This window comes from Myotis myotis, unplaced genomic scaffold (genome assembly GCF_014108235.1).
Source record: "Myotis myotis isolate mMyoMyo1 unplaced genomic scaffold, mMyoMyo1.p scaffold_m19_p_20, whole genome shotgun sequence".
Classification (NCBI taxonomy): Eukaryota; Metazoa; Chordata; class Mammalia; order Chiroptera; family Vespertilionidae; genus Myotis; species Myotis myotis.
Genome location: NW_023416325.1, coordinates 22,303,929 through 22,331,798, shown reverse-complemented (window position 1 = coordinate 22,331,798; position 27,870 = coordinate 22,303,929). Strand labels below are relative to the sequence as shown.

The 27,870-nt window shown below is 57.6% G+C and overlaps 1 protein-coding gene across 1 annotated transcript; it reads right to left on the bottom strand.

Annotated features, from left to right (window-relative positions):
* Positions 1-8,425: 8,425 nt before the first annotated feature.
* LOC118678236 (glycolipid transfer protein) lies at positions 8,426-27,550 on the bottom strand. Its single transcript, XM_036353600.1, has 5 exons — positions 27,304-27,550; positions 15,548-15,606; positions 13,696-13,829; positions 11,279-11,429; positions 8,426-9,520 (listed from the first exon to the last, which is right to left on the bottom strand). The coding sequence occupies exons 1-5, from the start codon at positions 27,404-27,406 to the stop codon at positions 9,338-9,340; spliced, it is 630 nt and encodes a 209-aa protein (XP_036209493.1). The 5' UTR covers positions 27,407-27,550; the 3' UTR covers positions 8,426-9,337.
* Positions 27,551-27,870: the final 320 nt, after the last annotated feature.

The window sequence follows — 27,870 nt, the reverse complement described above, 5'->3', positions numbered from 1 at the left end:
TGCTTTTATTCCATTGCGCTGACACCCCCATGGGTAGGCCAGTGGCATTTTAGAACGGTTGGAAGGAAAGAGAGAACCAGAACAAAAGTGGTTCAAACCAGTCACCAGTGGGAGACGTTACAAAAAATAAACCTTAAAAATGAAGTCGCTGAGCTGCAGGGAGAGAGTCCAAGTGAACCTTCCTCCCAGCCAAGCTGAGGCAGGGATGCTGTGCCCACTTTACAGATGGAAAACTGAGGCTGGAGAGGATGTGGCCTCTCCAAACGTGCTCCCTCCTGAGGGGGTGGGGAGGAGACTCCTTCTCCCTCCGGACAGTAAACAGCACCCCCTGCTATCTAGCCATGAGGAATGCAAACAGAAGCCCCCTTGCCTCGCCCTCCTGACCTCTATGGACAGCCTAGATGCCGGAGGCCTTGGGGCTGGGCTGGGCTGGGCCAGGTTGGGAAGCGAGGAGTAATGGGCAGGACTAGTCTGGGCCCCTTTCTCAGAGAAGTCTGTCTCAACTGAAAAGAAAATGACAAGGGTGACCCCTCCCGGCTAACAGGAGGCTGATGGGGGGACTGGAGGAGATGGGGCTGGGGGTGATGCTCATTCTTCTCCAAGGTCAGGGAAATGCCCTGTGAGCCCTCACAGCCACCACAGCTCGTCCAACTCCTTCCTGACCCCATGTCACAGACTGGACCACTAAGGACCCCATGTGAGGACGTGACTCATCTCGGTCCAGGGGCCTCTGTTCCTGACGCCTGGGTTCAAACTGCCCTGCCGCTGAGGAGGTGAGAGCCTCTCCCTCTCCACGCCTCAGTCTCCTCATCTGGAAAATGGGTATCAGTTTTCAGGAAGCAAGGACCATAACTGCCTTGTTTGCAGCTACAGGACCAGCTCCTGGCACTTAATAGGTATTTTAAAAATACTGGCTGGTTGAGCTAGAGCAGTGGTTCTCAACCTTGGCTGCACATAAGAATCACCTGGGAATCTTTTTAAAATCCTGATTTCTGGACCTCATCCTCCAGAAATTCTGTTTCTTTGTTACTAATGTTGTGGCCCCACCCCATAACAAAGAAACAGAATTTCCAGAGGATGAGGCCCAGAAATCAGGATTTTAAAAAGATTCCCAGTTGATTCTAATGTGCAGCCAAGGTTGAGAACCACTGAGCTAGAGGGAGAGGGGAATAGAAAGTTATTGCTTAATGGGCACAAAGTTTGTTTTGCAAAATGAAAGCGTTAGGGAGATGGGTGGTGGTGATGTTTGCACAACAATGTGAATGTACTTAATGCCACTAACTGTTCACTTAACAATGGCTTCCGATGGCCAATTTTGATATGTGTGTTTTACCACAATTAAAAAAAATGGGGAAAACACTGGTTGAACGCGTACAGAGGTGAGCGGAAGAGAGCGTGAGGCGGCCAGCCACCCAGCAACCACTCGCGGTTGGTTCTACGGGACGTGAAGGAGGGCCGCTGCTCGTAGGGACTGCCATCACTTCGCTGCCTCTGTGGCCGGCGACACGCTCCAGCACCGGGAAGGACAGAGACTGGACAGAGCGCTCTCCTCCGAGGGGAGAGCGAGTTCAGCGCAGCCGGAGGGGGAGGCGACAGGCAGCCCGGCCGGGGCCCACCGGGCCCAGTGCCGCAGGGGCTCCGCTATTTCCACCAAAGCGGCTCCTGGCCGCACCGAGAGCCTGCACTTAGCCAGCGCCTACTGTATGCCAGGCAGTGCCAGGCGCTGGGGAGAGAAGTGAGCCAGATGGTGAGCCTGTCAGGGACTCTACCCATCACCCCGTTATGTAAACAAGACACATGGACCTCACTGCACTCAGCACCGCCCTGACGCTGCCACGACCCATTTCATCTCGCTGCGGCCGGGAGGCAAGGGTTGTCGGTCTGGTTTCTAGGAAAGGACCCCAGGGGTCACCTGCCTGAGGTCCCAGACAGGTCGGATTGGAACCCCAGGCCGCAGCCTCTAACGGCGGAGCACGGCCAGGAGGAGGCTGGTCTGAAGAAGAGACAGTAACGAGGATGCGGAGAAGCGGAGTCCTCTGCCGCTGCCGGCCGGACGAGAAGCCAGAGGCCTCTGTGGGCAACAATCCGGCAGCTCCTCCAGATGTTAAATATAGTCCCCAACCAGCCGGCTGCTGGCGCCCGGACACGGCCCGGGGAACTGAAAACACATGGCCACCCAGGGACTTGTGCGTGAGTGCTCACAGCAGCGTTACTCAGCCCGAACAGGCAGCTTACATGGTGAATGGATAAGCAAAATGTGGTCGATCGTACAACGGAGTAGTACCGGCCGTAAGGAGGATGGAGGACTGGTTCTTGCTACGGCCTGGAGGGGCCCTGAAGACACTGTGCTGAGTGAAAGAAGCCAGACATCAAGGGCCACGCGCTGTGCGACCCATGGATGCGAATGTCCAGGGAGCGCAAATCTATGGAGACGGCAAGTAGGTTAGTGGCTGCCAGGGGCTGGGGCTGGGAGGGTGAGAGTTAAAGGGCTTGGCGTCCTTTTTAAGGTGATGAAAATGTTCTGAAATTGACAGTGGTGATCATTGCACGTATCCGTGAGTATACGAACATCCACTGAACGGTACGCTTTACGTGGGTGAATTGTATGTGAATTATATTTCAATAAAGCTATTTCCAAATATATATTTTTAAAGCATGGTCTCTGGAATCAAAACGATGTGGGTGTGGCGCTATCACAGTGTGGCTGTGTGGCCTTGGGCAGGTGGCTCTGCTTCTCTGAGCCTCAGTCTTTTTTTGTTTGTTTTTCATTTTGTTAATCCTCACCTGAGGGCATTTTCCCACTGATTTTAGATAGCGCAGAAGAGAGGGAGGGAGAGAGAAAGAGAGAAACGTGGATGTGAGAGAGACACGCTGATTGGCTGCCTCCCACAGGAGCTCAACCTGACCGGGGGGGTCAGACCTGTAAACCAGGTATATGACCTGCCTGGGAATGGAGCCCGAGACCCTTCAGTGCACAGGCCGACGTTCTAACCAGTGCCAGGCCGGCCAGGGCTCGGAGCTCACTGCTTCACCTACAGCACGGGGCTGTGGCCGCCCTGCCTCGCGCGGGGGCGGGGGGGGGGGGGGGGCGGGATTAAACACGGCAGTGCTGCAACATAGTCACTGCTCAGTAAATTGTCCCGGAGGCCACGCTTCCCGCCCAGCACTAGCTAACAGCCCCGCTGGCGCGCTCGCACGTTTACCCCACGTACCATCTTCCCTCCCCGTCATGTTGTGAGGCTAGCATTCGTGTCCCTGTTTCATGGTCTCCATTTTACAGATGAGAACTGAGTCCAGCAGGCACTCTGGCAAGGCTCTCCCACCCCCCGGCAGCTTTCTGCCTCTGCTCTCAGCCCTCTTTCTCTCCCATGGGCACCCCCTTCATCCGGCTGGTGGCCTCACAGCTCCAGAACTTGGCTCAGGCCAAGAATTGGTGCCAGGACCCTGGGGCCAGGAGTGGGTCTCTGAGTTATGGATGCAGCCCAAACCACCTGCGGGACTGGACCCCGGGCCTCTCAGCCCGTCACCTCCCAGTATGGCATTCTCTCCTCCCACAGCCCTCAGAGGGGTGGTCTTCTCCAGCCCCTTTTGCAGATGGACAAACTGAGGTTCTGCAGAGTGAGAGCGCTTTGCCAGAGGTACCTGCTGGGGTCCAGTCAGGATTTGATGGTCCAGGACCATCTGAGTTAAATGGGACCCCCCAGCCCCTAAAGCAGCCACCGGGCACCGCCCCACGTGCCTCAGTGCCCCCGCCTCTGACTCGGACGCCCTGCTGGCACCCACCCGGGTGGCGTCGGGAGACAACGGGAAAAGAGGGTAGGGGCATGCCAGGGCCGGCAGGTGAGCATTTATGCAGCACTTGCTGTGTGCCAGGCGCTGTGTAGGCACCATCCTCAAGAATTCCTTCCAGCTACTGGCAGGGAGGCCACCAGAGAGGTGAGCGGACCTGCCTCAGGTCACACCGTCCAGAGGGCCTGGCGCCTGACGGTCTTCCTCTGGGTCCTGCCCCATGGACAGCAGCCCCCTGAAGTCACATCTCCCCACCTTGACCACGAAGCCATGGCGAGCCCTAGCCGGTTTGGCTCAATGGATAGAGCATCGGCCTGTGGACTGAAGGGTCCCAGGTTCGATTCCAGTCAAGGGCACATGCCCGGCTTGCGGGCTCGATCCCCAGTAGGAGGTGTGTAGGAGGCAGCCAATCAATGATTCTCTCTTATCGTTGATGTTTCTGTCTCTCTTTCCCTCTCCCTTCCTCTCTGAAATCAATAAAAACATATTTAAAAAAAAAAAAAAGAAGCCATGGCGACAGGACACAAGAGGCTGGAGACCATCAGCTGGTTTGTGTGCCTCGGTCCTGTAACAGCTGACCTCGGCCCAGAGACCGCCCCGCCCTGCCAGGGACTCTTCTGGAATTCTCCAGGCAGAAACCTGAGGCCAGGTAGGGAGGAAGCCCTGCCCCTCAGAGGACTGTTGCCAGGGACACAGCCACTCTCAGCTGCTCAGCCACTGGCTGGGATTCCAGTCTTCTGGGCAGCAGGCCTGGTGGCCCGTGGGTGTGGCTGGGCCCCAGCTGGCCGTGGGCATTTCAAAGCCAGCCTTCCTCTGAAGCTGTGGTGTGTGTGTGGGGGGGGGGGGGGGCATTGAGGCCTTGGTGCCAGCGGGTCCCAGGAATTCAGGGCTTCCTGGGTGGGCTACGGGGTCCATGGAGGCCCCTAGATGGCGAGTAAAGATGTACGAGGGTCAGGATGGAGACAGCCCCTTTTCTGAGTCCAAAATCCTCGCTAACGGCTTATGGAAGTGTGAATCGACTTTGTCCCCCTCCTCATTGAGGCTTGTGACGCCCGATCTTAGAGCAACAGCCTGACTCACAGAGGCCTCCGCATCTCTAGGTTTCACCCTCACCGTTGGCCTCTCTGTCCCGAGAACCTGCTGCTTTCTTCGCTGCCTCAGGGCCCTGGCACCAGCTGGAGCCAGCCTCTTCCACGGCCTGCTCTCCCCTTCAGGTCTCAGCTCAGACGCGACGCCACCTCCGCAGAGAGGCCGCCGGCCTGCCCTCTCCCACCCAAATATCTCCCAGCGGGTCCTGAGCCCTCGGAAGAGGGGACCTTATCCGCCTTAGCCCTGCAGGAACTCCGGGTCTCGCCCAGGGCCTGCACATAGAAGGTACTCAGAAAACAGGAGCGTGACTCACCTTCCAGATCACCCTCTCTGGGTTGGATGGAGGAGCGATTAGGGTTAAACCTCACAATTGCCCGTTATCGGACACTTTCTAGCTGCCGGGCCCTGCACATGTGACCCCGTCAAATGTCTCAGAGGGAGACCAGGGTCCCTGCTTGTGAATGGAGTGCTGACTTCAGTGGAATTCTGAATGCCAACCAGGGCTGGTGACGGTGACACGCAGCGCCTCTTGTAGATGGTCAGAGCTGGGCGGGAGCTTTGGACTGGCCAAGCCCGATTTAATAGATGAGAAGACTGGGGCCCGGAACGGAGAAGGGACTCGCCCAGTCCTGGCAGAGCAGGGCAGAGAGAGGAGCAGCAGCCGACTGCGTGGCCTTCCCTGGGCGCGCCAGCTGATGCGCTGACATGGGCCCCACTATATCTTTTTAAATATGTACATATTTCTATTGATTTCAGAAAGGAAGGGAGAGGGAGAGAGAGATAGAAACATCCGTGATGAGAGAGAATCATTGATCGGCTGCCTCCTGCACGCCCCCTACTGGGGATGGAGCCTGCAACTTGGGTATGTGCCCTTGACCGCAATTGAACCCGGGACCCTTCAGTCCGCAGGCCGACACTCTATCAGCCAGGGCCCGTATCTTTAAGAACAGGAGTAAGAGAGCATGTTATGGTTTAACCACACTGGGGCTGGGTTCCCCTTCAGAAGCCCCTGGCAGGCCATAACATCATAATAAATAGAAATATTAATAAAAGCCAATTATCGAACATCTTCTATATGTCAGGCATTTTATACACATTATTTTATGTAATCCTGCAAAGTAGAGGTGGCCCTGGCCCATTTTACAGGTGTGGAAACTGAGGCTCAGAGTGGTCCATTGACCTGCCCTGGGTCACACAGCTACAAAGTTCTAGAACCTGCACTTTAACCTAAAAATTGTTAGGTGGTGCTGGCGGTGGCAGCAGTGCCAGTGGTAGCAATAGTCACAGCCACAGCCACAGCCATAGTCATAGTCATAGTCATAGTCATAGTCATAGTCATAGTCATAGTCATAGTCATAGTCATAGTCACAGTCATAGTCATAGTCACAGTCATTAATCCCAACAGTAAAACAGGACACACCTGTGGTCCCCACCGCGGCTGACCTGAAGTCAGAGCTGCAGACGCCCTTTGAGAAGCTCCAGGCTCCCCAGCAGCGCTCAGTGGCCCTCCCTTGGCCCTTGGGAAAGCACGAGAACACAGGTGGGTAACCCCCTCCCCCAGCACACACACCTTTTAGGCGCGGGCAGGGGCTGGGAGGGGCTGCCTCCCCCGCGCAGTGCCTTCAGCGCCACCTGCTGGGCCCTGCAGAAGCTGCAGGCGGTCAGCTTACAGGCGCGGGGCAATGGGATTGGCAGCCCCGAAATAGCGCGGAGTGAACCAGGGGACTCATCAATCAACTCACAAACCAAGGATATGTTCCCTCTGTTCTCCTCGGCCCCAGCGCCTGAAACGATGGCTACTGGGTCAACCCTGAACGACTACGCAGCCCGGTGCCCTGCCCAGGCAGTGTCACTGTCCCCTGGCAGGCAGTGGGCGTGCTGGGGAGATGTGGAGCCCTGCAGTCCCAGCAGGGCAGCCCGGCCAGGTCCCCTCATCCCACCCCTCATCCTCTGCTGATAAATGGGGCTCCCACATCTGGGGCGGCTGTGAGGTGAGGGTGGTGACTGGTGGAGGGCCTGGTATACAGCTGGCGCTCAGGGTGTGCTCCCTCCTCCCTGCCCCAGGCAGAGCGCAGTCCCGCTTTGTCAGGGGAAAACTCCTCGTCTCTGCGGGCCCACCGTGCTCCCAGGGGCGGGGGGGGGCACGGCCTGAGGTCTCCTGGCCCAGAACTGGGGCGGGGGGCGTGGCCTTAGGTCCCCCGTCAAGCCCAGCCCCCCGCCCCTGTAGTGTCAGACCAGTGCTGAACGGGACGCACACAGGCAGCCTGACCCTGGCCCTGCCCACAGGCTGGTCGTGACTTGGACACTGTAATGGACAAATTAGCATATTACCTCTTTTTTATATAGATTGTTTGTATACTTTCATTGATTTCAGAGAGGAAGGGATGGGGGGGGAGAGAGAGAGAGAGAACCATCGATCGGCTGCCTTCTACAAGCCCCCCACCAAGGATCAAGCCCACAACCCGGGCATGTGCCCTGACCCAGAATGGAACCACGACTTCCTGGTTCATGGGTCACTGCTCAACCACTGAGCCACACCGGTCGGGCCAGAGTTCTTCTAATTAGTTGACAGAATTTTATATTTCTAGGAAACCCTACGGGGGGAAAAAGCCTAAAGAGTAGCCCTGGCCGGTTTGGCTCAGTAGATAGAGCGTCAGCCTGTGGACTGAAGGGTTCCAGGTTCAATCCCGGCCAAGACACAGGCCCGCGTTGTGGGCTCGATCCCCAGTGGAGGGCGTGCAGGAGGCAGCCAATCAATGATTCTCTCATCATTGATGTTTCTATCTCTCTCTCCCTCTCCCTTCCTCTCTGAAATCAATAAAAATATATTTTTTTTAAAAACACACCAAAAGAGCAGTTGAACTTAGAAAGATGAGTATTCCTACCACTAGCAATGTTAGAAGACATAATGACACCAGAGACAGTAAAAACAGTTCAAATGTCTATCCCTTGGTCATAACAGAGGGCCTTCCAAACTGGGTGTTTGATTGAATTGTGCACAAGATCCTTGAAGGTGTTCCATAATTTTCAAGGTCAAGTTCAAATCCCTTGGTAGCATATCACACACCCAGCTCTACGTCAAGCCACCAGGTCTTTACCTTTGCCTTGAAGTGCCCCCTGCCCTTTCTCCTCCACCGGCCGGGCTCCCTAGCCCCTTCTATCAAGGCCCTGACTCCCTAAGATGCATTCCAGGGTGTGGCCCCTCAGCAGTGTCCCTCCAGGCACCGACCGCGCTACAGCGTCACTGTTGATTCACTGGGCCATCGTGCCCACTAGACTCTTAGCTCTGTAGGAGCAGGAATGAAGTAAAACAAATATGCCCCCCGCATTTAACCCTAGTATCAATAAAAAGCATCGACCCATAATAAAGTGCAAATAGAAGTGGATCTGCGATGCAACAGGGATTGGTGGAGACGGAGGCAAAGTGGAGACTACATCCACCCACGTACCCTGTCCAGCCAAGACAAACACTAGGAAACAGGTCCACGGTTGGTCCCCAGTTGTAACCTCTAACCCAGGAAGATCAGGAACTCAAACAGCACATAGATGTGATTCCAAAATAGAGATTTATTTATTAAGAATTATTTAGTGTTTGCATAAAAATCACCAATTGTTCCTCATTGGGTTTTTAACACATATGAATTCTTTGGGGTCCCTCTATTCACCCCAACACTTTCAAGATACAGCTCTTGTGAGTGCCAGGAGGGAGTTAAGGCAGAGAGGTGTTCCTCGGGTCTCGGCATCGGGAGGCTCGCGGCCTCCCCTCTGGGAGAACACACATGATGGGTAGTTTCTCAGGTGGGGTAGGCTGTCCCTGAAGGAAACACTTATGCAGAAGAAGCCAGCTCAGTCGTCTGGGTCCGTTCCTCATACCCGACAGCTTCAAAATACAGTGCCCTTGGTCAAGGTCACCAAAGGCTTGCTGGTTGTTTTCAACTATAAAAAACTGTCTGGAAAAAGACAGTAGGAAGAGCGGGGTGTATGCTGACAGCGCTGTGAGGCTGGGCTGTGCACCACAGGAGCACACAGCAGTCTGCTTTAAAACAATCCTGTGTAATTTCAAATCAGACTCCTCGTGGGCCTTACATCACTGCACCAGATCCTCATCTTTAAAATGAGGTGTATGACAGGGCTCCCCCAGGGCCACGCACCACGTGGGGGGACGGGGACAGAAAGCCCTAGGACTTGCCTTATTAGCAACATTAACTGATTTTTATCACACTGAAATGAAGGCAGTCGGTCTGTGCTGCCGTGAAACTAAAGGTGATTCAGAAGTAGGGTGGTTATTTATTGCTCCATTAGGATAGACCCCAAAAGTGACTTTTCAGAAACCAGGGCCGTCCCCTGCAACCCCAGCCAGACTCTGGGCCGCTCTGGGGGACGCAGGCCACGGCGGCCTCCAGCTGCTTCACAGTGATTCTGGCTGGTCTGTTTCTGAGGGTGCCGGCCGGGGGCACGCCTACACCTTGTAGTTGAGATCGGCGTTCATCTTGGTGTACATCTCGTAGATGACGTCAATGGTGGCCGTGAAGTTGACCAGGAACAGGCGGACCTTCTCCAGGCACTCCTCCTCCGTCACGTTCTGGCCCTTGGACAGCGCTTTCAGGAAGTCGGACTTGTAGGGCGCGGCATACAGCGCTGCCTGGAGGCGGGCGAGAGGAAAAGAGGCGCAGGGTTAGGGGGGCCCGTGGTGGGCAGGGTCTGCGCTGACTGTGGCACTGAAAGGGACAGGCAAAGGCCGAGGGATATGTCTATTCCTGTCTACCCCCGTGAGGGGCAGCAGGACGCCTCCAGCTCTGGGGGCAGACAGGCCTGGGTTCAAATTCCAGCCTGTGCCGCCGACTAGCTGTGAGCCTTGAGCAAGTCACTCAGCCTCTCTGAGCCTCCAGTTCAGCGTCTGTAAAATGGGGTGGCCATGGCACCCATCCGACTGGGTGGCTTCTGGGAGGACTAAGGAGGTTGTGCAAAGTGCTCGGCACAGCGCCGGGCACACGGAGGCGCTCGCAGCACCGGGACACGGGCGCGCAGTGCGGTGAGCCGCTCCCTCTGGGTGAGGCTGCTCCGGAGGCAGGCGAGCTGCGTCTCTGGAACACCCACTCCCTGAGCAGGGAGAGGGCCGCTATCTGTGGCTCTTTTGTCCTGTAGGAGGCGACACTTGCCTAAATTCTAAATTTCAGGGCCCCCCTGACACTTGAAAAGATGTCAGAGAATCAGAAGTTTACGGAATTTCAGAGCCAGAGGGAAAAGTATGCCACCAGACAGAAAGGCTATGAGTTTGACGGGGTGAGGAAATTACAAATAGTAACAGTCATTATGAAAAGAAATCGTAATAGGTTTGATACACTGAGTGCAAACCACGGGCCAAGCACCTGATACAGATGAACTCGCTTCATTTTCACAATGAACCCTGGAGGCAGGGCCTACTTTACACCCATTTGAAAGATAAGGGTGCTGAGGGTCAGGTCATAGGATCTCAGCCCCCACCTTCCTCCGTGACCTTGAGCAAGACCCTTAACCTCTCTGAGCATCCGTTTCTTCACCTGGGAAAGGGGTAAGGATGCTCCCACCGCAGGTGCATTGGTGCACAGCATGGGCAGCTGCCTGGCCAGCCTCACAGGGCCTGCTGCTGTTCCTGAGGTGGGGCTGCGAGGTCCTGAGCGGGGGTGGGGGGGGAGGCTCCCACAGAGGGGCCCTGTCCCAGCCCTGGTGACCGGCTCCTCCTGCCCAGGGCCTGTGCCGGGGGGGAGACCAGCCATGAGACCCCTCTCATGTGAGTGAGCTGGGCAGCAGTGGGAGCTGCAGAAGGAGGGGTGGCCAGGACATGGGCGAGATGCCAGGCCATGAGGCAGGGCGGCCAGTGACAGCGTGTGGCACCCCGAGGGGGCCCTCAGGAAACGAGGCTGGTGCTGAGGCCCGTTTCCAGGAACAATGGCCAACGTCACCCCAACAGGAGCCTGTGGGCCAACTTCCTGTCAGCAGGTGCCCACGGGCCCGGGGCCTCCTGCCCCTCCCTGCCCCTCCCTGCCTGAGCCTGAGGGGCCGACAGGCCAGCCCACCATCACCCTGATGTCCTCAGAGTCGTGGCCAGGGCTTCTCCCTCCCCATCGGGCCACCTAGGACGAGGCACCTCAACAGAATACCACGGAGCATCCAGCATGACACTGTGTGGCCACGGAGGGGGCGGTGAGGCGGAGCCGCCCACAGTGCCCGAGAGAGGCCCTCAGCGCACCGGCCCCTCGGCAGGGGAGCCCTTCCTGAGGCCCGGGACGGACGGACGGACGGACGGACGGACGCAGGCTCTGAGGCCACTGGAGGCTCCGAGGCCACTGGAGGCTCCGAGGCCACAGAAGGCATGGCCGGGCGAGGCGTGGGCCCCACAGCTGGCAGCCTCCTGGCTCACCTGGAAGATCTTCTGCACGATCCAGCCGTGGTACTTCTTGAGCGCCATCTCGTAGGCCTTGGTGGCGTTGACGCGGATGAGGTTGGGGTGGCTCTCGTCCCGCTCCCCGTCGCAGATGCTCTGCAGGAAGACCTGGATGAAGCGGAGGCCCCTGCGCCCAGGAAGGAGAGACAGGCCCGTTAGGACGCCCCGCTCCTGCGCTTGGCAGGCCCGACTACGCTGAGCGAAGCACCTACTGTGAGCGGGAACATGTGCACGCAAAAGCAGGAGGTTACTCATTCCCCGCGTTTTATCTCTACACCTGGCTTCCACGTTGTGTGGCCACTGGCTCCACACGGCGTCTCCCTAGCGCCGTGTCAACCCCAGGCCTGGCTGTGGCCGCTGAACACGGTCCCTGCTGGGAGCTGGGGTCTGGGCCTGCCCTGTCCGTTTCCTCACAGAGCTGCAGACACGCCAGCCTCTCCCACCTCTGCCACGCCTGCTCTGCCTGGGACCTCCTGGTCAGCCCTGGACACTCTGCTTGGCCACCCTCCTCCAGGGAGCCCTCCCTGACCTCTCTGTCCAGGCTCTGAGACCCTGCTATCAGGATCCACCCACCAGACCGTGACCCTGAGAGGGTCTGTCCTCATTTCATTGGCATCCTGCTCGCCTGGCACCATGAGCAGCACACAGCAGGTGCTCACTATGTGCTCAACTTGCTGGCATCCTCCCGCACCACCCTCCGGCAGCCTGGCTCGCCCACACCCATGTGGACACGCACAGTCGCACTGATCTCAACAGCATCATCTGCTTTGCTCCTGAGAAGCCCAGATCCTGTGATAGGATAGATGGGCCGAGGGCATTCCTCGTTCCAGGGTTATGACACCAGAGGTGAGTAGCTTGAAGCAACTCCTAACACATGATGTCAGGGTGTTAATTACAGGCCACCCACCCCGATGCCCACACAGCCACCCCCTCCAGGAAGCAGGCTCTTTGTGCTCCATTTTATCAAAGAAGCACATGTTTGGGGGAAGGAGGAGCTGGCTGGGGGGGTTTGGGCAGAGACAGGGAGGCGCACCCCTCCTGGCTCCAGGCACCAGAGAGAAGCAACGCTGGGACATCTATGGGGCTAGGAAGGGCCCCTGGCTTCATGGCGCTGCGGGGCTCTGGTGTTTGCACAGGAAGGAGAATTCTGTGGCCGGTAGAGAGCAGCATAAGCTAAGCAAACAAGCTGCCTGGCCTCTCTGAGCCTCGGTGGCCTCATCTGTAAAATGGGAACAACTACATATGGATTCAAGTATTTGCTCTGAGGACAAGATGTGTAGTGGCTGCGAGCACGTCAATTCTATGGTAAGATCATCTGGGTTCAAACCCCTCATCAGGGTACCCTGTGCCCCAGACCACGGGACGAATTTGTGCAAATTAGATAGTTCCTTCTCCTTGCGATGCTGTATTCCTGCAAGAAGCTGTCATCGTCCATAAGTCTACCATGTGACCCGCCCCGAGAGGACCTCTCTGTGCAGTCACGGCCTGACGACTGCCGGCCGCTCGGTCCCAGGCGGCCTTGGCCTCCAGCAGCCCCAGTGGCCTCCAGCAGCCCCAGCGGCCCCAGCAGCCCCAGCGGCCTCCAGCAGCCCCAGCGGCCTCCAGCAGCCCCAGTGGCCCCAGCGGCCCCAGTGGCCTCCAGCGGCCCCAGTGGCCTCCAGCGGCCCCAGTGGCCCCAGCAGCCCCAGTGGCCTCCAGCGGCCCCAGTGGCCTCCAGCGGCCCCAGTGGTCCCAGCAGCCCCAGCGGCCTCCAGCGGCCCCAGCGGCCTCCAGCGGCCCCAGTGGCCCCAGCAGCCCCAGTGGCCCCAGCAGCCCCAGTGGCCTCCAGCAGCCCCAGTGGCCTCCAGCAGCCCCAGTGGCCTCCAGCAGCCCCAGTGGCCCCAGCAGACCCAGTGGCCGCCTCTGTGAGCTGGGGTCACACCACTCCTAACCCACAGCACGTGAAAGGCGGCCAGACCCACAGAGCCCAGCACGACGCGCGGCCGCATGGCTCAGTGGTTAGCAGTAACCCAGGGTCAGGGCACAGGCCCGGGCTGCGGGCTCGATCCCCAGCAGGCCGTGCAGGAGGCAGCAAGTGATGATTCTCCCATCATTGATCTTCCTACCCTCCCTCGTCCTTCCTCTCTGAAATCAATAGGAATATACTTTTTAAGAAAGCGCAGCACAGCGCCGGGCTGTGTGCGGCTTGCTCGCCTCTGACGGCTCCGGGAGGGAGTCGCCACCGGGCAGCCCGCGGCCCTGGGTGCTTTTCCTCAGCCGCTAACCGGCATCGGCACAGGTGAGGGAACGCAGTGACCTCCTCCCCCGCCAGGGCAGGCCGCGGGTGGCTGTCCTGGGTGGGCAGAGCGGGCCCAGGACTCACAGCCACACAGCCTGCCGCCCCGGCTCATCACCTTTTCAGCCACATCAGCGCCAGCGTGGCCCCCACTTTGGGCCACTCCGCTCCATACATCTCCTTCTCCGCCTCCAGGATGTTCTGCAGGGTCCGGAACTTGGTCGGGTCGGTGTTGTACACAGCTTTGATTTTCTGAAATGGAGCACACGGGGTTTCTCCTTGGAAAAGCTGTCCCCACAGACGAGCGGCCGGCACGCTGCGGGGAGGAGCACCCCACCAGTGCCAAGAACGGCAATGGGGCTTGTGCAACAGGAACTCCCGGACCGTCCCATTTCCTGAGCTCCCCCCGCCCCCCAGCGCTGCCTTCTCTGATGCTCACAGCAAGCCTGATGTTGCGCTGTCATCACCCCAAATTGCAGATGAGGAAACTGAGGCTCAGAGAGGGGCAGTGAGGTGCCCAGTGACACAGCGGGTTCCTGCACAGACTGGCTCCAGAGTCCACGTTCTCCAACCACTGTGGTCAGCACCTCAGACACCGAGTGTCTGAAGTTTCACTTGTGTGGACAAGTAGAAATATGCTCTTAGGGTTCAAAGATCCAAAAACAAGGCTCTGAGTGGAGCCGGCAGTTTGGGTCTGAATCCCGCCTCTGCATGTCCTTGCGGTGTGACCTCAGGGGAGTCCTTCAACCTCTCTGAGCTTCCTCATCGGTAAAACGGGGATGACAACAGAACCAGCCTCAACGGCTGCTGGGATGAAGAGATGAGAGAGTGCAGGGCAGCCATCCCTGGGCCAGGCCCTGAAAGGACCCTCACGTGCTGGGAGCCAGTCCATCCTTGCTGCTTAGCACAGTCGCTGCAGGGAAGAAACATCTGCACAGCATATGTTTCAAGGGACGTGGCGTATATGGCATACTGTTCTTAATATGTTTGCTCCCCTTCTTGGCGCTATGTGTTTTAACCAAGGTCACCTCTCCGAGAAAGGTTGTTTCCCTAGGTAGGGATTTTCCCCTGAAGTTAGGGAGGGAATAAAACCCCTTAACTAAGTGCCAGACGGGTAGTTAATCACTTTAACTACGAACAATCATGCTTAAGCTACATAATCTTTATTCCCTGGAATGGAGATAAGAAACGCCCTAACCTTTGGAATAGAGATTGATAGGATTGGAATCAACTGGTATAAATACAGATGTAACAAGACAACAGGACACAGAACCTAGAGACAGAACCTAGCGAGAGAACATGGCAAAAGATCCTAGACAGAACCTGGCTACAGAACTTGGCTGGAGAACCTAGACAGAACCTGGCTGAAGAACCTGGCTACAGAATCTGGCGACCGAACCTGGCTGGAGAACCTAGTGAGAACCGAACCAGAACTTGGCTGGAGATCCTAACCAGAACCTGGCTGGAGATCCTGGATAGAACCAGGCGAGAGAACCCAAATATGCTGATGAACTGAACGCTGCCTCTGTGCCATTCATTCCTTCTTCGCCGACTCCGTCCACACCTTTGGGGAACCCTGGACCTGCTGGGGTTGGACCCCAGCACTCACGGGGAGGGGAGAGGGGCTCGGCACCCTGAACTCCCGGCCTGAGGCAGGGAAGGGCCAGGCCCAGGCACCATCGACGTCTGAGTTTCGTTATTTGGGGGAGTGGATAGAAGAAGCAGGTTCTGCCTCAGTGGGTTCCGCCTGTGGTCCCATTCAGGCTGCAACTAGGAGGCATGACTGCATCAGAGCCCGAGTCCGATTCAGAGGAGCTGGGGCCACGGCTGTCCTGCAGGTCTCCTCCCAGCCCTCGAGCTGGGGAGCTGGGGAGCTGGGGCACTGGGGCAGGGAGCGGGCTCCGGTGACCGGGGCAGGTGTAGATTCCCGAGGTGGTACCAGGGTTGCCGCTGCCAGCCCAAGTACGTACCGTGATGTTACCGCTTATGTCCGCCTTGATGGGCGTAAACACCGGGGACCCAAGGCAATCTGGGGAGAAAACGAGAAGAGAGACTTAGATTCCCAAGGGTCACAGAGGCCTGCAGACAGGAGGGTGGCACCTGATGTGCTCAGGAAGAGGCAGAGCTGTTTGTAGGTGTTAAAAAGGCTCCCGGGCAGGTAAACCTGGCGTGCTAGTCTCCAGGTGAGACCAGCTTCTTATTGCAGGACTTGTCAGCGCCTTTAAAATGCAACCCCTTCTGTCCACAGCACCCTCCGCACTAGAACAGCGCTCTCCCAGAGACCTTCTGCAATGAGGGCCCCGCTCTGTATCTGCAAGGCAAGCCACACGTGGCCACTGAGCACTTGAAATGTTTACCTCTCGTTCCTTTGAATTTAAATAGCCACATGTGGCCCGTGGCTACCGCATTGGACAGCAACCCATCTTGGCCAATAAGCCGGATCGCTGCTAATTAACCAGCTAATTAACAAGCCGGATCACTGCTAATTAACCAGGAGGCAGACTGAGGAATCATGAGGTGGGAGAAGAGGGACCCGGTTTATTAAAGACCTTCTCATTCGCCAGCTTATAAGGAAGAAACGAGGCTCCGCAGTCCTGAGACTGCATAGGAGCCCAGGAGAACACGCCAGCAACGGCGTCAGTCACTTCACAGACCGTGAACGTGGCCCTGACACTCCACGCTGCACGCTCTGGTCATGAGGGCTTGGGAGTGTATCCCTTCCCTCTGAGCCTCAACTTTCCCATCTAGCAAATGGAGCAACAGAACCGATCAGAGGCGCTCCGAGGATGACTCAAAACAGTCCACTTCCAAGACATACATTTTGTTCACCTGTGGACTCAGAAGGTGCTCTGAATTGGAGGTATCTTCCATTTCTTGGCAGCTCATAAAACAACAGAGCACCCTAAAATAGCTGAGTTACTGAGATGTAGGCCTGGAAACTGGCCATGCCTGGAACTCCAGGCTCCACATGAAATGTGAGCAGCCTGTGGCCTGCGCCTGCTCCTTCCCCTCCTTTGTGACCCACTTGGCAGGCTGGCACGGGGACCAGAGACACCCCCCCGCCCCGGGTCAGAGCTCCCTGCCAAGGGCTCGGCGCAGAGGAACCATCAGGGAATGGCCGGCTCCCCGCTGGGCAGGCTCAGTGTGGACTTCACCCTCAGAGCCTGAACACACCTGCTCATTGCTGAGCCCAGAGCTCAGGGACAAAGATGCCTGCGCAGGCCACCGTGGGTACCAAACCCACAGGGGGAGAACACCGGTGCCATGTCCCCTTGCCCTGGGCCAGGCAGGGGCCTTGGTGGGCACACTAACTGACTGCATGGGAGCAGAGGGCTGGGGGAGGGACATCTGCAGGCCGAATTCCATCCAAGGTGACCAGCACACCTGGCCGCCCATCTGGAACATCCTAATCACAGCTATTAAACAGAGGTATTGAAGGAACAGCATTGGACACTACAGTGAAATACTCCATAGCAAACGGAAAGAAGGCGGGTGAGGGATCCAGACACACTAAGCTTGACCCCTGGCCCAGCCACTCCCCAGGGAGCAAGTCTCCCCGCCTGCGTGTCTCAGCTTCCTCCCGCGGCCAATGGGGCAGTAGGTAGGTCCGGGACGCACCGTGGTCAGCGGGAGCTGCCGGCCAGCAGTGTTATTACGCCGTGGCCACCACACAGGGACAGAGCTTCTGCTCAAGTGTGCAGTGGGAATGTGGGGACTAAAGTGTATTTCCGGAGCTGGGAGGGGAGCAGGACGGGGGGGGGGGGGGGGACCCGGAATTCACCTCCATGCGGGACGCAGAGGAAGTGGCCGACAGGGAGGCACCTCTCTGTACATAAATGTGCACAGGACGTCGGTTTGGGAGCATCTGCACATGAGCCACGTGAGGGGGGAAGCAGTGCCGTGCGCCACAGTCAGCCGGTCCCGGGTTCGAATCTCAGCTCTGATGTGACTGTGGACAGTGACCTAACCGCGCTGGACTCAGTCCTTCTTGCCACAGCCCAGAGGTGCTGCGCAGGCAGGAGGTGCTCACGCCTGTCTCAACACGACCCACCGAAGGTTCTGGTCTTGTGCTTGTCTTTGGCGCCGTCCAAGGCTGCCGAGCCCGGAAAAGGCAAGTGACCTGCCCGGGTCACACGGCGGAGCCCAGGCTGGTCCCACTGCTCCCTCCCTCTTTCCAGAGTGCTTCCATCTGTGAGTTCCACAAGGGGGGGGGGGGGCTGCCGGGAAAGCCGGAAGATGATGTTCATCCCCACGCACTCGGGCCTTCCTCACAGTCTGACCTCCAGCCGGCCCTCTGCGGGCAGAGGGGACAGAGCGTGACACAGAGCCGGCAGCTTCCAGATTTCCCAGCCTCCCTTCCCACAGATGCAGCCCGGCCCCACGTTCCCTTTCCTGTTTTACCAGTTTTACGGTGTCCCCAGACTTGTTTTTTTATTGTCAGCAAAACAGGCTCATTAAAACACCACCCAGAACCAGCCAGGAGGGAGGGAGGGGCTTGGGCTCAGATGGTTTTCTAGATCCTCCTCTTACTGCCCCCCCCCTCTCCCCAAGAAGGAAGATGTGTCAAAAACAAAGTAAAAACAGAAAACAGAAGGAAAATCAGATACGATGCTGGCATCTTCACAGAACCAGCTCTCAGAGGCAGATGCCGCACACGCAAGCCCTGGTCATCTGGAGCATGTTTGTTTAGCACAGGTCTTCTAAGGCCGCGACTCCACCCAGAAGGCATAAGGAAAAGATCAAGAAATCTGATTGGAGCCCTAACCGGTTTGGCTCAGTGGATAGAGCGTCGGCCTGCGGGCTCAAGGGTCCCAGGTTCGATTCCAGTCAAGGGCATGTACCTTGGTTGCGGGCACATCCCCAGTAGGGGGTGTGCAAGAGGCAGCTGATCGATGTTTCTAACTCTCTATCCCTCTCCCATCCTCTCTATAAAAAATCAATAAAATATATTTTTTTTTAAAAAAAGAAATCTGACTTGAAAACCCAGAAAGCCAACAGCACACTGATGGGGCAGGGGCTGGTCTCACAAACCTCACAGACAGCCATCCATCGCCCCTCACGTTGTAAAGAGCTCTAACATCAATAAGGAAAACAGGCCTAGAGAACAAATGGGCCATCCACAGAACAAATGAAGACATTCTCAATACTAAAAATAAAATTAAATATTCTCCATCTACCAATCTCACGGTACATCAGCCTTCTCTAGTACAACTCATCGGGAGGGAGCAGAAACGCCTCTGCGTTGGTGCAGGCGGCCATCTGTGGGTCTCTAAACAGGGCCGCCAGCGAAGCGCGATCCATGACAAGGTGTGACCCAGGGATGTCACAGGCCTCCAGCCTCACGACACGGCTTTACACGGCATGTCTTCAGGTTCTGAGTAGAGTTTTGCACCATTTTCTAAATATATTTTTATTGATTTCAGAGAGGACAGGAGAGAGAGAAACATCAGTGATGAGAGAGAATCATTGATCGGCTGCCTGCCTCCTGCACGCCCCGCCCTGGGGACCCAGCCCACAACCCGGCCATGTGCCCTGACTGGGAATCGAACTGTGACTCCTGGTCCATAGGTCAAGGCTCAACCACTGAGGCACGCTGGCCAGCGAGCATTTTGCGACGCCCTCTGACAGCTCCGGCCGGACAGGGGACACCGGCGCTTCCTGCTCGGGTCTCTGCTGCAGTTCAGCTGGCGAGATGGCCCAGGGAGCGGAACTCCCCATGAGCGGGCGTCGCCGCATGCCACACAGAATCACTCATTTCCTCTTTTTCTGGCTTCGACGTCACTGGAAAGCACCGGCCATCACGCTGAGCTGGACCACACACAGGTGGAAATCCCATCTGAGCTGCCCCTCAGCGCCTGCCCCTCAGACAACCCTCTCTTACAACGAACGGGTGACGTTCCTGACACTGGGCACCGACCTAGGTTCCTACCGACCTCCCACTTCCTCTCAGGAACAGCTTTCCTTCTGAAGCACAGAGCAGCCCGTGTGTAAGACACGCGGCGTCACGCTCAGCCACGGTGACTCAGGACGGGGCACCACGCCGCCGTTAGCGACGCGTCTCACGAGGGACCAGGATGCCCCTGTGGCGCTGCTGGGAGTCGGGCTTGGGGAGGTTCCACTTCACATTCAATGTTTAGTTTTCAATAGCTGGCTCGTAAGGTTCCACTGTTAGACCCGGGGGGGGGGGGGGGGCAGGTTATCTCTACAGTCCTGGGTTACAGGGATCATAATGGGAGGCATCAGATTACCGCTGGTGGAGATGAATCATTTATTACCTGCGGGTGTGGGGTGCCGCGTGTGCGTGCGCATGTGGGCACGTGCGCCTCATGGCTCCGTTTGCAATAGGCCTGTTTTGAAGGACAAGAGCCCTGAGAATGCCTCCTCTAAATCCCACTATCTAAAGAGGAAAGAACGTTCACAAGACATTCTAAAATGCTGCTTTTAAAAATCGCCTCCAGCCCTGGCCGATGTGGCTCAGTGGATAGAGCAACAGTTTGAGGACTGAAGGGTCCCGGGTTCGATTCTGGTCAAGGGCACATGCCCGGGTTGCGGCTCCATCCCCAGTGGAAGGCATGCAGGAGGCGGTCGGTCCATGATTCTCTCTCATCATTGATGTGTTTATCTCTAGCTCTCTCTCCCTCTCTCTTCCTCTCTGAAATCAATAAAGATATATTTTTTAAAAATCGCCTCCATGACATGCCAACTCTCTGTCCACAATCGCCCCTTTTGGCAAAAACCAGCCTTGGGTTGGGGACGCAGTGGGAAATGGCTTCTCTGCTGCTGGCGGTGGCCTGGGAGGAAGGAACCTGTAAAAGGAGGTCCAAGATGGACCCCACCATTAGGGTTGCTGTGAGGCTTACAGGAGAGTCCACGAATTAAGGGCTAAGCAGTTTCTGGCCTCTAAGACGTTCAATTAAAAAGAAGATATTCGTTATGCTTGCTGTTGTTATTATTATTATAAGCTATATCATCATTTTCATCTTTCTCAACAGGCAAAGCTTTTCTTTAGAGAGGAAATCTAGAAAAGTATGACTCCAGGGATTAAGAAAGAGAGCGGAGGGAGGGAGGAGAGGCCAAGCGAGACTTGACTGCTGGCTGGTGTGAGTGAAATGGGCAGGAATCCTCCCGTCATAAACCTGTGGCTTCAGACGCATCCAGACCGTCAGAAAGCGCTCTCACGGGAGCGGCACGGGAAGCGGAGACAGCAGGGCAGGAAGGAGCCTTTCTCAACACGGGAGCCGACCGGCTGCCTGGCCGCAGAGGGCCCTGAAGGGGACGGATCCGCTGTAACCACTTTTAAAAGCTCGGATACAGTTAACACTGTAACAACTAAGAGGAAATTAAAAAGGCCCTGATACAAGTAACACTGGGAGAATGTAGCAAAAGGAGTTAACTCCCACCCAGGCCCGTTTTAAACTGAAATAACGAAACCCAAGACCAAGCCCACTTCCATTCTAACCGCTCAGTAAGCCACGTCCGTCCGCACACAGCACAGAGGGCCTGTCCGTCCGGGAAGACTCCCCGTGCCTGGGCGTGTGCGGCTCCCTGGCGGCAGGGCAGCGGCTTCAAAGCCCGGGGGCCACTTTCCAGCTGTGTGACCCGGCCAGGCCCCTCACCACTCTGAGCCTCCGTTTCTCCGCCTACAGAAAGGTGCCAAGTCCTTCTAATTCATGAGGTCACTACAAGGACTGGAAATGCGGTATCGGCAGGTTCCACGTTTGACACATGGAGCCACTCTCAACAGGGACTGCACGAGCAACGACCGAGTCACGCATCGGACCCTACAAAGCCCCTCGGCCGGCACCTTCCCGTTCCCTTTCAGCTCGACACGGGCTGGGCACCTCTGCTCCGCCAGGCCCACTGCCGCGCCCTGAGCGCCCGGCCTCTGCCTCTAAGGGATTCACAGGGCACCGTTCCTCCAGCAGCGCTGGGCAGCGGGCCCCACACAGGTGAGGGCCAGAGGCAGGGCCTGGATGAGCTAGCAAGCGGGTTTCCCTCCTGCTTGGATGAGCTAGCAAGCGGGTTTCCCTCCTGCTTCTCCATCTTTTCCCTCCAGAAGTAGCGGCCAGACCTCGGCGCCAGACCTCGGCCCCTGACCTCAGCCCCCGACCTCAGGACAGGCTTCCTCGGCAGAGGACCAAGGCGATCTAATCACCATCACGGGGGACGGTCTGGGCTCCTGCGCTGCCTTTGGCTGGGACAGGTGAGGGCGCTGAGCGGGCAGCTGGTCACTGAGACCCAGAGGCAACTTCTTTCCCAAGGGCTGTGCGGCAAGACGGCCGTTTCTAAAGCCCCGAGGCCCTGTCTACCTGCGCAAAAATGGAGCGATTCTGGCACTGAGCACCGGGGTCATTTCGGGAGGTCACCTCCGCCACCCCGGGAGGCTCGGAGCGGAGAAGGGCAGACTGGTGCGCGGACACACCACGCAGCTTTGGCGCCACGGGACCAGGACTTCAGTTTGGCTCAGCTTCATGCCAACACCCATGTTTTCTCCGTTCCTCTCAGGTGTTCGAGCACAGACTGCAGCGGACAACAGACCCAGGTTCAAAGTGACTTCTCGCTGCCACACAGACGGACGGGCTAACACAACGGGGCCAGAAGCAGCCCTCTCATCCGCTGTTACTCAGATCGTGAGCGTGAAGCACCCAGTGCATCAGGCACACAGTAGGTGCTCCCAGAGCTAAGGAACCCTCACTCACTCCTTACAAATGCACCTCCAGCTGATGACAGGCGTCTGCGGAGCTGCCACATCGCGGAGGCGTGTGCTCGGCTTCTTCGCCCAGAGACCCCGCTTCTTCCTCCCGGAGCCTCCACCCAGGAGCGCAGTCTCCATCCCGCTCCCATGACTCCGGCTCTCGACAAGCACCACCCACATGACGCTGCCCTGCTGCAGGGAGAGCGCTAATGCCGCTTCTTGTTTCTCCTTCTTAGGCTGTTCTATACAAAATCAAAGGTAATCGGGTATGTGTACACATTTAAAAGCAAAAACATGGCACAGATGCCGCTGGGGCTGCTTGTTGAAGTGGGCAAACAGCTTCTCGGGAGCTGGGGAACTTCTTCCTTTTTTTTTTTTTGTTAATCCTCACCCAAGGATATGTTTCCATTGATTATTTTTAGAGAGAGTAGAAGGGAGGAGGAGAGACAGAGAGAGAAACATCGATGTGAGAGAGACACATACATTGGTTGCTTCCTGCACACACCCTGACCAGGACTGGGATGGAGCCTGCAACCGAGGTATGCACCCTTGACTGGAATCGAACCTAGGACCCTTCAGGCCATGGGGCGACGCTCTATCCACTGTACCACACCGGCCAGGGCAGGCCAGGGGAACGTCTTACGCACAGAACACGGGTGCGGCCGGGGCTGGCTCCCCGGTGGTTAATGCAATGTACCAATTAAAGGAAAGACTGACCTGTCTGGGCCTACGCTCTGGCGACTTCTACACCCAGTCACTCAAATTTGAATTCCAATGAGCAGGACATGGGCCTGGCTCGGCAGACCAATTATGAGCACACGCTCAGAGGAAACCTGCAGGTCTGGTCTGTGCTCCAGCATGTTGGACACGTCGCCGTGGTGCCAACACAGGTGTTCAGTCGCCAAGCAGGCGGGCTCCACGGGGTCCCCTCCTCTGCCAGGCCGGAAGTCAGGACGGCAGGCAGGCACAGGGCACACGCACTCAGGAGGAGTCCAGAGGCCTGAGGTCTAGTCTGGCTCTATGGTCACTCGCGGGCTGTGTGACCCTGGGCAAGTCCCCTAACCTCTCTGGCCTCCGTTCCTTGGCTGTAAAACAAGATGATTGTGCGCTTTTGGGCTGCCATTGGTCCCCCAAAATAGAGCAAGCACTGAACCAAAGTGATGGAAAACCATTCTTCTGGAGATTAGTCTAGGACTCATTGAGTGCCAGACACCTGTACCGACCAATTCAACGGGCATCCCTTTAATTAAGCTAAGAGGCCTAAATGAAGAAAAACGCTCCTGGAATTCCAATCTCAAGAACTGAGAGGTAAAACACATCACCTTCCGCTCCCACATCTTCAGTTCCTCCCTAAACCGTGGCAGCAAACAGGTGTCACCTCATGCATCAACTCTAGATGGCCCGGCGCTGGCCGGTGGCTCAATGGTTTGTGCCGGGCTGCACACTGAAGGGTCTTGGGTTCAATCCTTGGCCATTGAGGCTTCTAGGCAGGGGTGACAAGACTACATGGCATCTAAGTCTCTCACTTCCTCTCTCCCCTTCCTCCGCCCTCCAATGGGCAATGCTCTAGAACAGCTGGAAAACTGACCTAAAAGATGAGCGAGCAGGCCTCACAGAAGTCAGTTGCAAACTGATCGTCAGAGATGAGCTCCAATTACGGGGTCAAGGTGGAGGAAGAAGATGAACAAATGGCTGGAGCGATTCGGCCTGGAGATAGGGAGGAAGGGCTGGCCCAAGAGGCTCTAAGTCACCTCTGACCTGCGCCCAAGGAATCAGCATTCCCCCAGCCCAACCGACCCCATCAAACTGCACCCACGAAGCTTGAAGAAATACGGCTGCTCCAGTGACTTCACTTCTAAAGATTAGAAATAACAAGAGAAGTGTGCAAAGCAATAAATACGAGGGTGTTCACTGTAGCGCTGCTTAACAGAGCAAACACATGAGAAGCAACGTGAGTGTCCAACAGCCGGGGGCTGGCTGAGTGAACTGTGGCCACATGCAGAGAATGGAACGCCCAGCAGCTATGCAAAGGATGACGGACAGGGAAAGGTGGTCACGCTGTGCTGTTCGGTGGGGAAAGCAGCTGGTACCTTCTCCCTTGGAGATCCATAGAAAACGAGTCGGGGGGGTGGGGGGGGCGGGAACCACTCTGAAACGTCAGCAGAGACCTCCTTAAAAAGCCCTACCTCACTGGCTGCGAGAGGATTAAGTGAGCCTCTCCACCGGGAACGCTTAGCTCACAGGAAGTGCTCAATAAACGACAGAGTTCTACTGAACATTTCTTCCTGCTCAACTTTCCTTCGAGAAACAGATCTTCCTTGCAAAATTAAATACCTTTTAAAAACACAGCTTTCAGCCCAAAGCAATGGCTCTCACCCAGGGGTGGTTCTGTCTCGGTACACATATTTTTGGTTGTCACACTTGGGTAGAGGTACAACACTGGCATCCAGTACCCGGAGGTCAGGGATGCTGCTGAACACCTTACAAAGCGCAGGAGCCCCCGTCACAAAGAATGGTCCAGCCCCAATGTCAGCAGTGCCACCGCACAGACACTCTGACGGGGAGGGAGCTGCCACCGCAGTGCCTTCCAGACTTCGTGGGTCCATGACCCCAGACGGCCGCCATTCCAGAGACACACTCGCCACCCAGATCACCCAGGTGACCAGACACTCCCGAGATCTAGACAAAGCCCCTGTTAGAACTGACCCCGGATCTCACTCGACCCCTGAGCCCTAGAGGAAAGCCATCGGTGGGAGCATGCGCTTAAAACTTACACCTTCAGGGGAAATTCTTCCCCAGCAGAGCCTAATGGCTCACAATGATTATCACTTTTTTTAGATGCTAAGCATTATCCTCTGCAGGCCAACCCCGAGGCTTCTGTATAAATGGTGCTTCTGTCCACAGATGTGACGGGCACAGCACGTGACTCGCAGCAAAGACAAGGGTCCTTTGAGATCGGGGAAAGGGAGGCGGGGACGCTCCTCAGGCCTGGCACCATCCATCCCCTTTTCTCTAAAACCAGCCGGATAATCACATCAAATGAAGGGACCCCAAGTGCAGAACTGGTGGGCAACCTTGCAGAGGTGAGGGAGGAAAGGGCACAGGGCCGGCCTCAAGCTCCCCACCTTGGCACTGCTCACATCTGGGGCTGGATCAATTCTGTGCCGGGGGGGGGGGGGGGGGGGGGGGGGGCCTGTCCTGTGCACTGTAGGGTGTTTCACACCATCCCACCTCTACCCACTAGATGCCAACAGCAACTCGCCGCAGCCTTCCCCCGCCCTCAGCTGGGAACCAGGAGCTTAAATAGATGCTGAATCCTTGTCCGGGGCAGGCTGCTGTCCTGCAAATGTCCACAGAACCAAATGGGGGGAACCGTCACAAGAACGAACAACCCCTTCCCGCGAGGCCGGTCACCTCCCAAACCGCGGGCTGGAGAGTCAGTGCCACGGCAACCCGGTGACACTGACAAGAGAGTGTCCTGTACATTTAGCAAGTACCAGCTGAGCACCTTCTATGTGCCGGGCACTTCTGATCCTGGGGATGCAGCAATGGACAAAAACGACCAAGATCCTGCTCTCAGGTCGCTTACACAGGTCCGAGAGCCATCCAAACAGGCCACTGCACTGGTTCAAACATTGACTAATCATCTACTTTCTATATGAAGGAACCAAAACTGGATCCAGGAACTTAAATAATAGCACCCCCGCCTGCCCAGCTAAGATCTACTTGGCACTAGGGCCACACGATATACACACACCGCTTCATTTACTCCCTGCCGCTACCCCTGGAGTCAGCATCCCCATTTCACAGATGGGGACACTGAGGCCCAAGAGGTGAAGGACACAACTCCAGGTAACCACAACCGCCCCAGAGCTCACGCCACTGCAGGACCTACTGCCCCCAATGAGCCCTGTCACCCACTGGGGATAGAGTCACCGCCCCGGGAGCCAAATCTCTTCAGCCGCAGTGTTAAGGTTCAGTCGGTCTGTAGGGTTCAGCTGGACTCTGCCCTGGGCACTGGTGACCGCCTACCAGGCCACCAAGTGCACTCGCAGGTCAGGGCACAGGGCGAGTCCACATGGAAGAGGAGAAGCAGAGGCTCGGGTTACAGCCTTGCCCCGGGGCCTGGAGGCGAAGGGCAGGGGTACATGGCACTGTCTTCCATTTCCCGTTTTCCATCCAGGGCCCGGCTGGGCTGGGGCAGGGGAGGAAGGAGGTCTGACATGGGCTTAGGGGCCTTCCTGGGTATGACAGATGGGGGAGGGGTCTCCTTACAGCCCATGCCCAGCACCCTGTGTCTGACATCACCCCAAAGGCAGCCCCCACCCCAGTCCCGACCTCTGTTCAGGTGGTTCCCCTAGAAAGGGGGCCTCCAGTTTCATGACTCATTTTCAAAAGCCCCTCCTCGCCCTGCCCGGCTCCCTGCCTTGGAGTGTGTGTGTGTGGGGGGGGGGTGTCTTTGGTCTGGAAGGGAAGGGGGCATCCCGGGGAAGAAGGTTCCCGAAAGGGTTCTCTGTGGGAGAGGCTGGGAGAATTTAAGGAAAAGGGAGGGTTCCCCAAAGGGAGGGAGTTGACAGCCATTCTAACGGGGGGAATGATGGGTGCGGGGTAGAGGAACTTGGGGGAGAAGCGGCGGGAGGCTTCCCGGAGACGGAGGACTACAGAATCGGGGGCTTGGAAGAGAAAGGGGTGTCTGGGGAAATGAAGAGTTGGGGAGCCCAGGGGAGCGGAGCATGGGGATGCCCTGGCAGATACAGTGGAGTGTGTGGGTCTGGGGAGACTGGAGTGTCAGGGGGGAGACGGAGGGTGGAGGACCCCTGGGGAGACAGGGAGGATGGCGAGCGGCCGGGATAGGGAGCGTGTGGGGTGCGCGGAGAGAGAGTCTGGGTGCCAGGAAACGGGGTGGGCAGGGTGGAGTGGGGATCCTCGGAGGACTCGGCGCCAGGCAGCGCCCCGCGCGGGGCTGCGCGCCTCCCCGCCCCACCTCCCGGCTAGGGGTCGCGGTCGGGCTCGGGGTCGCGCCAGGCTCACCGAAGAAGGGCGGCAGGTGGGACACCGCCTCCAGGAAGGGCCCGGTCTCGATCTGCTTGTCCGCGGGCAGCGGCTTCAGCAGGTGCTCGGCCAGCAGCGCCATTTCGGGGTCGAGGCCGGCGGTGATGCCCCAGCCGGCGCCGCGGGCGTCCACGCCGCCCCCCCGGCCGCCGCCGTCCGCGCCGGGGCCGTCACTGCCGCCCGCCGCCGACTCCGGGGACGCCAGCGTCGCCACTTCCGCCCGCCGCGCCCGCCCGCTGAGCCGAGCGCTGAGCGCCGCCCGCCGGCCGAGGGCTAAGGTGCCCGCCGCGCCGCCCCGCCCCGCCCGCCCGCGCCCAATCCGCGCCGGCCGCCCTGCCCGCCTGCCCAATAGACGCCCGTCTCCGCGGATCTCCGCGCCTCCATTGGTCGGGGGGCGGGACCGCTCAGCCCCCGCGCGGAAGCGCGCGAACCGGTGGGTCCCGGTACGCCCGGGTGCGCCCAGGTGCGCGCAGCCGGGTGTGTCTCCCGCCGCCCCCGGGGGGCTGGTCCCGCCTGCGGGGGACGCGGCGCGGTGCTGCCCAGGGT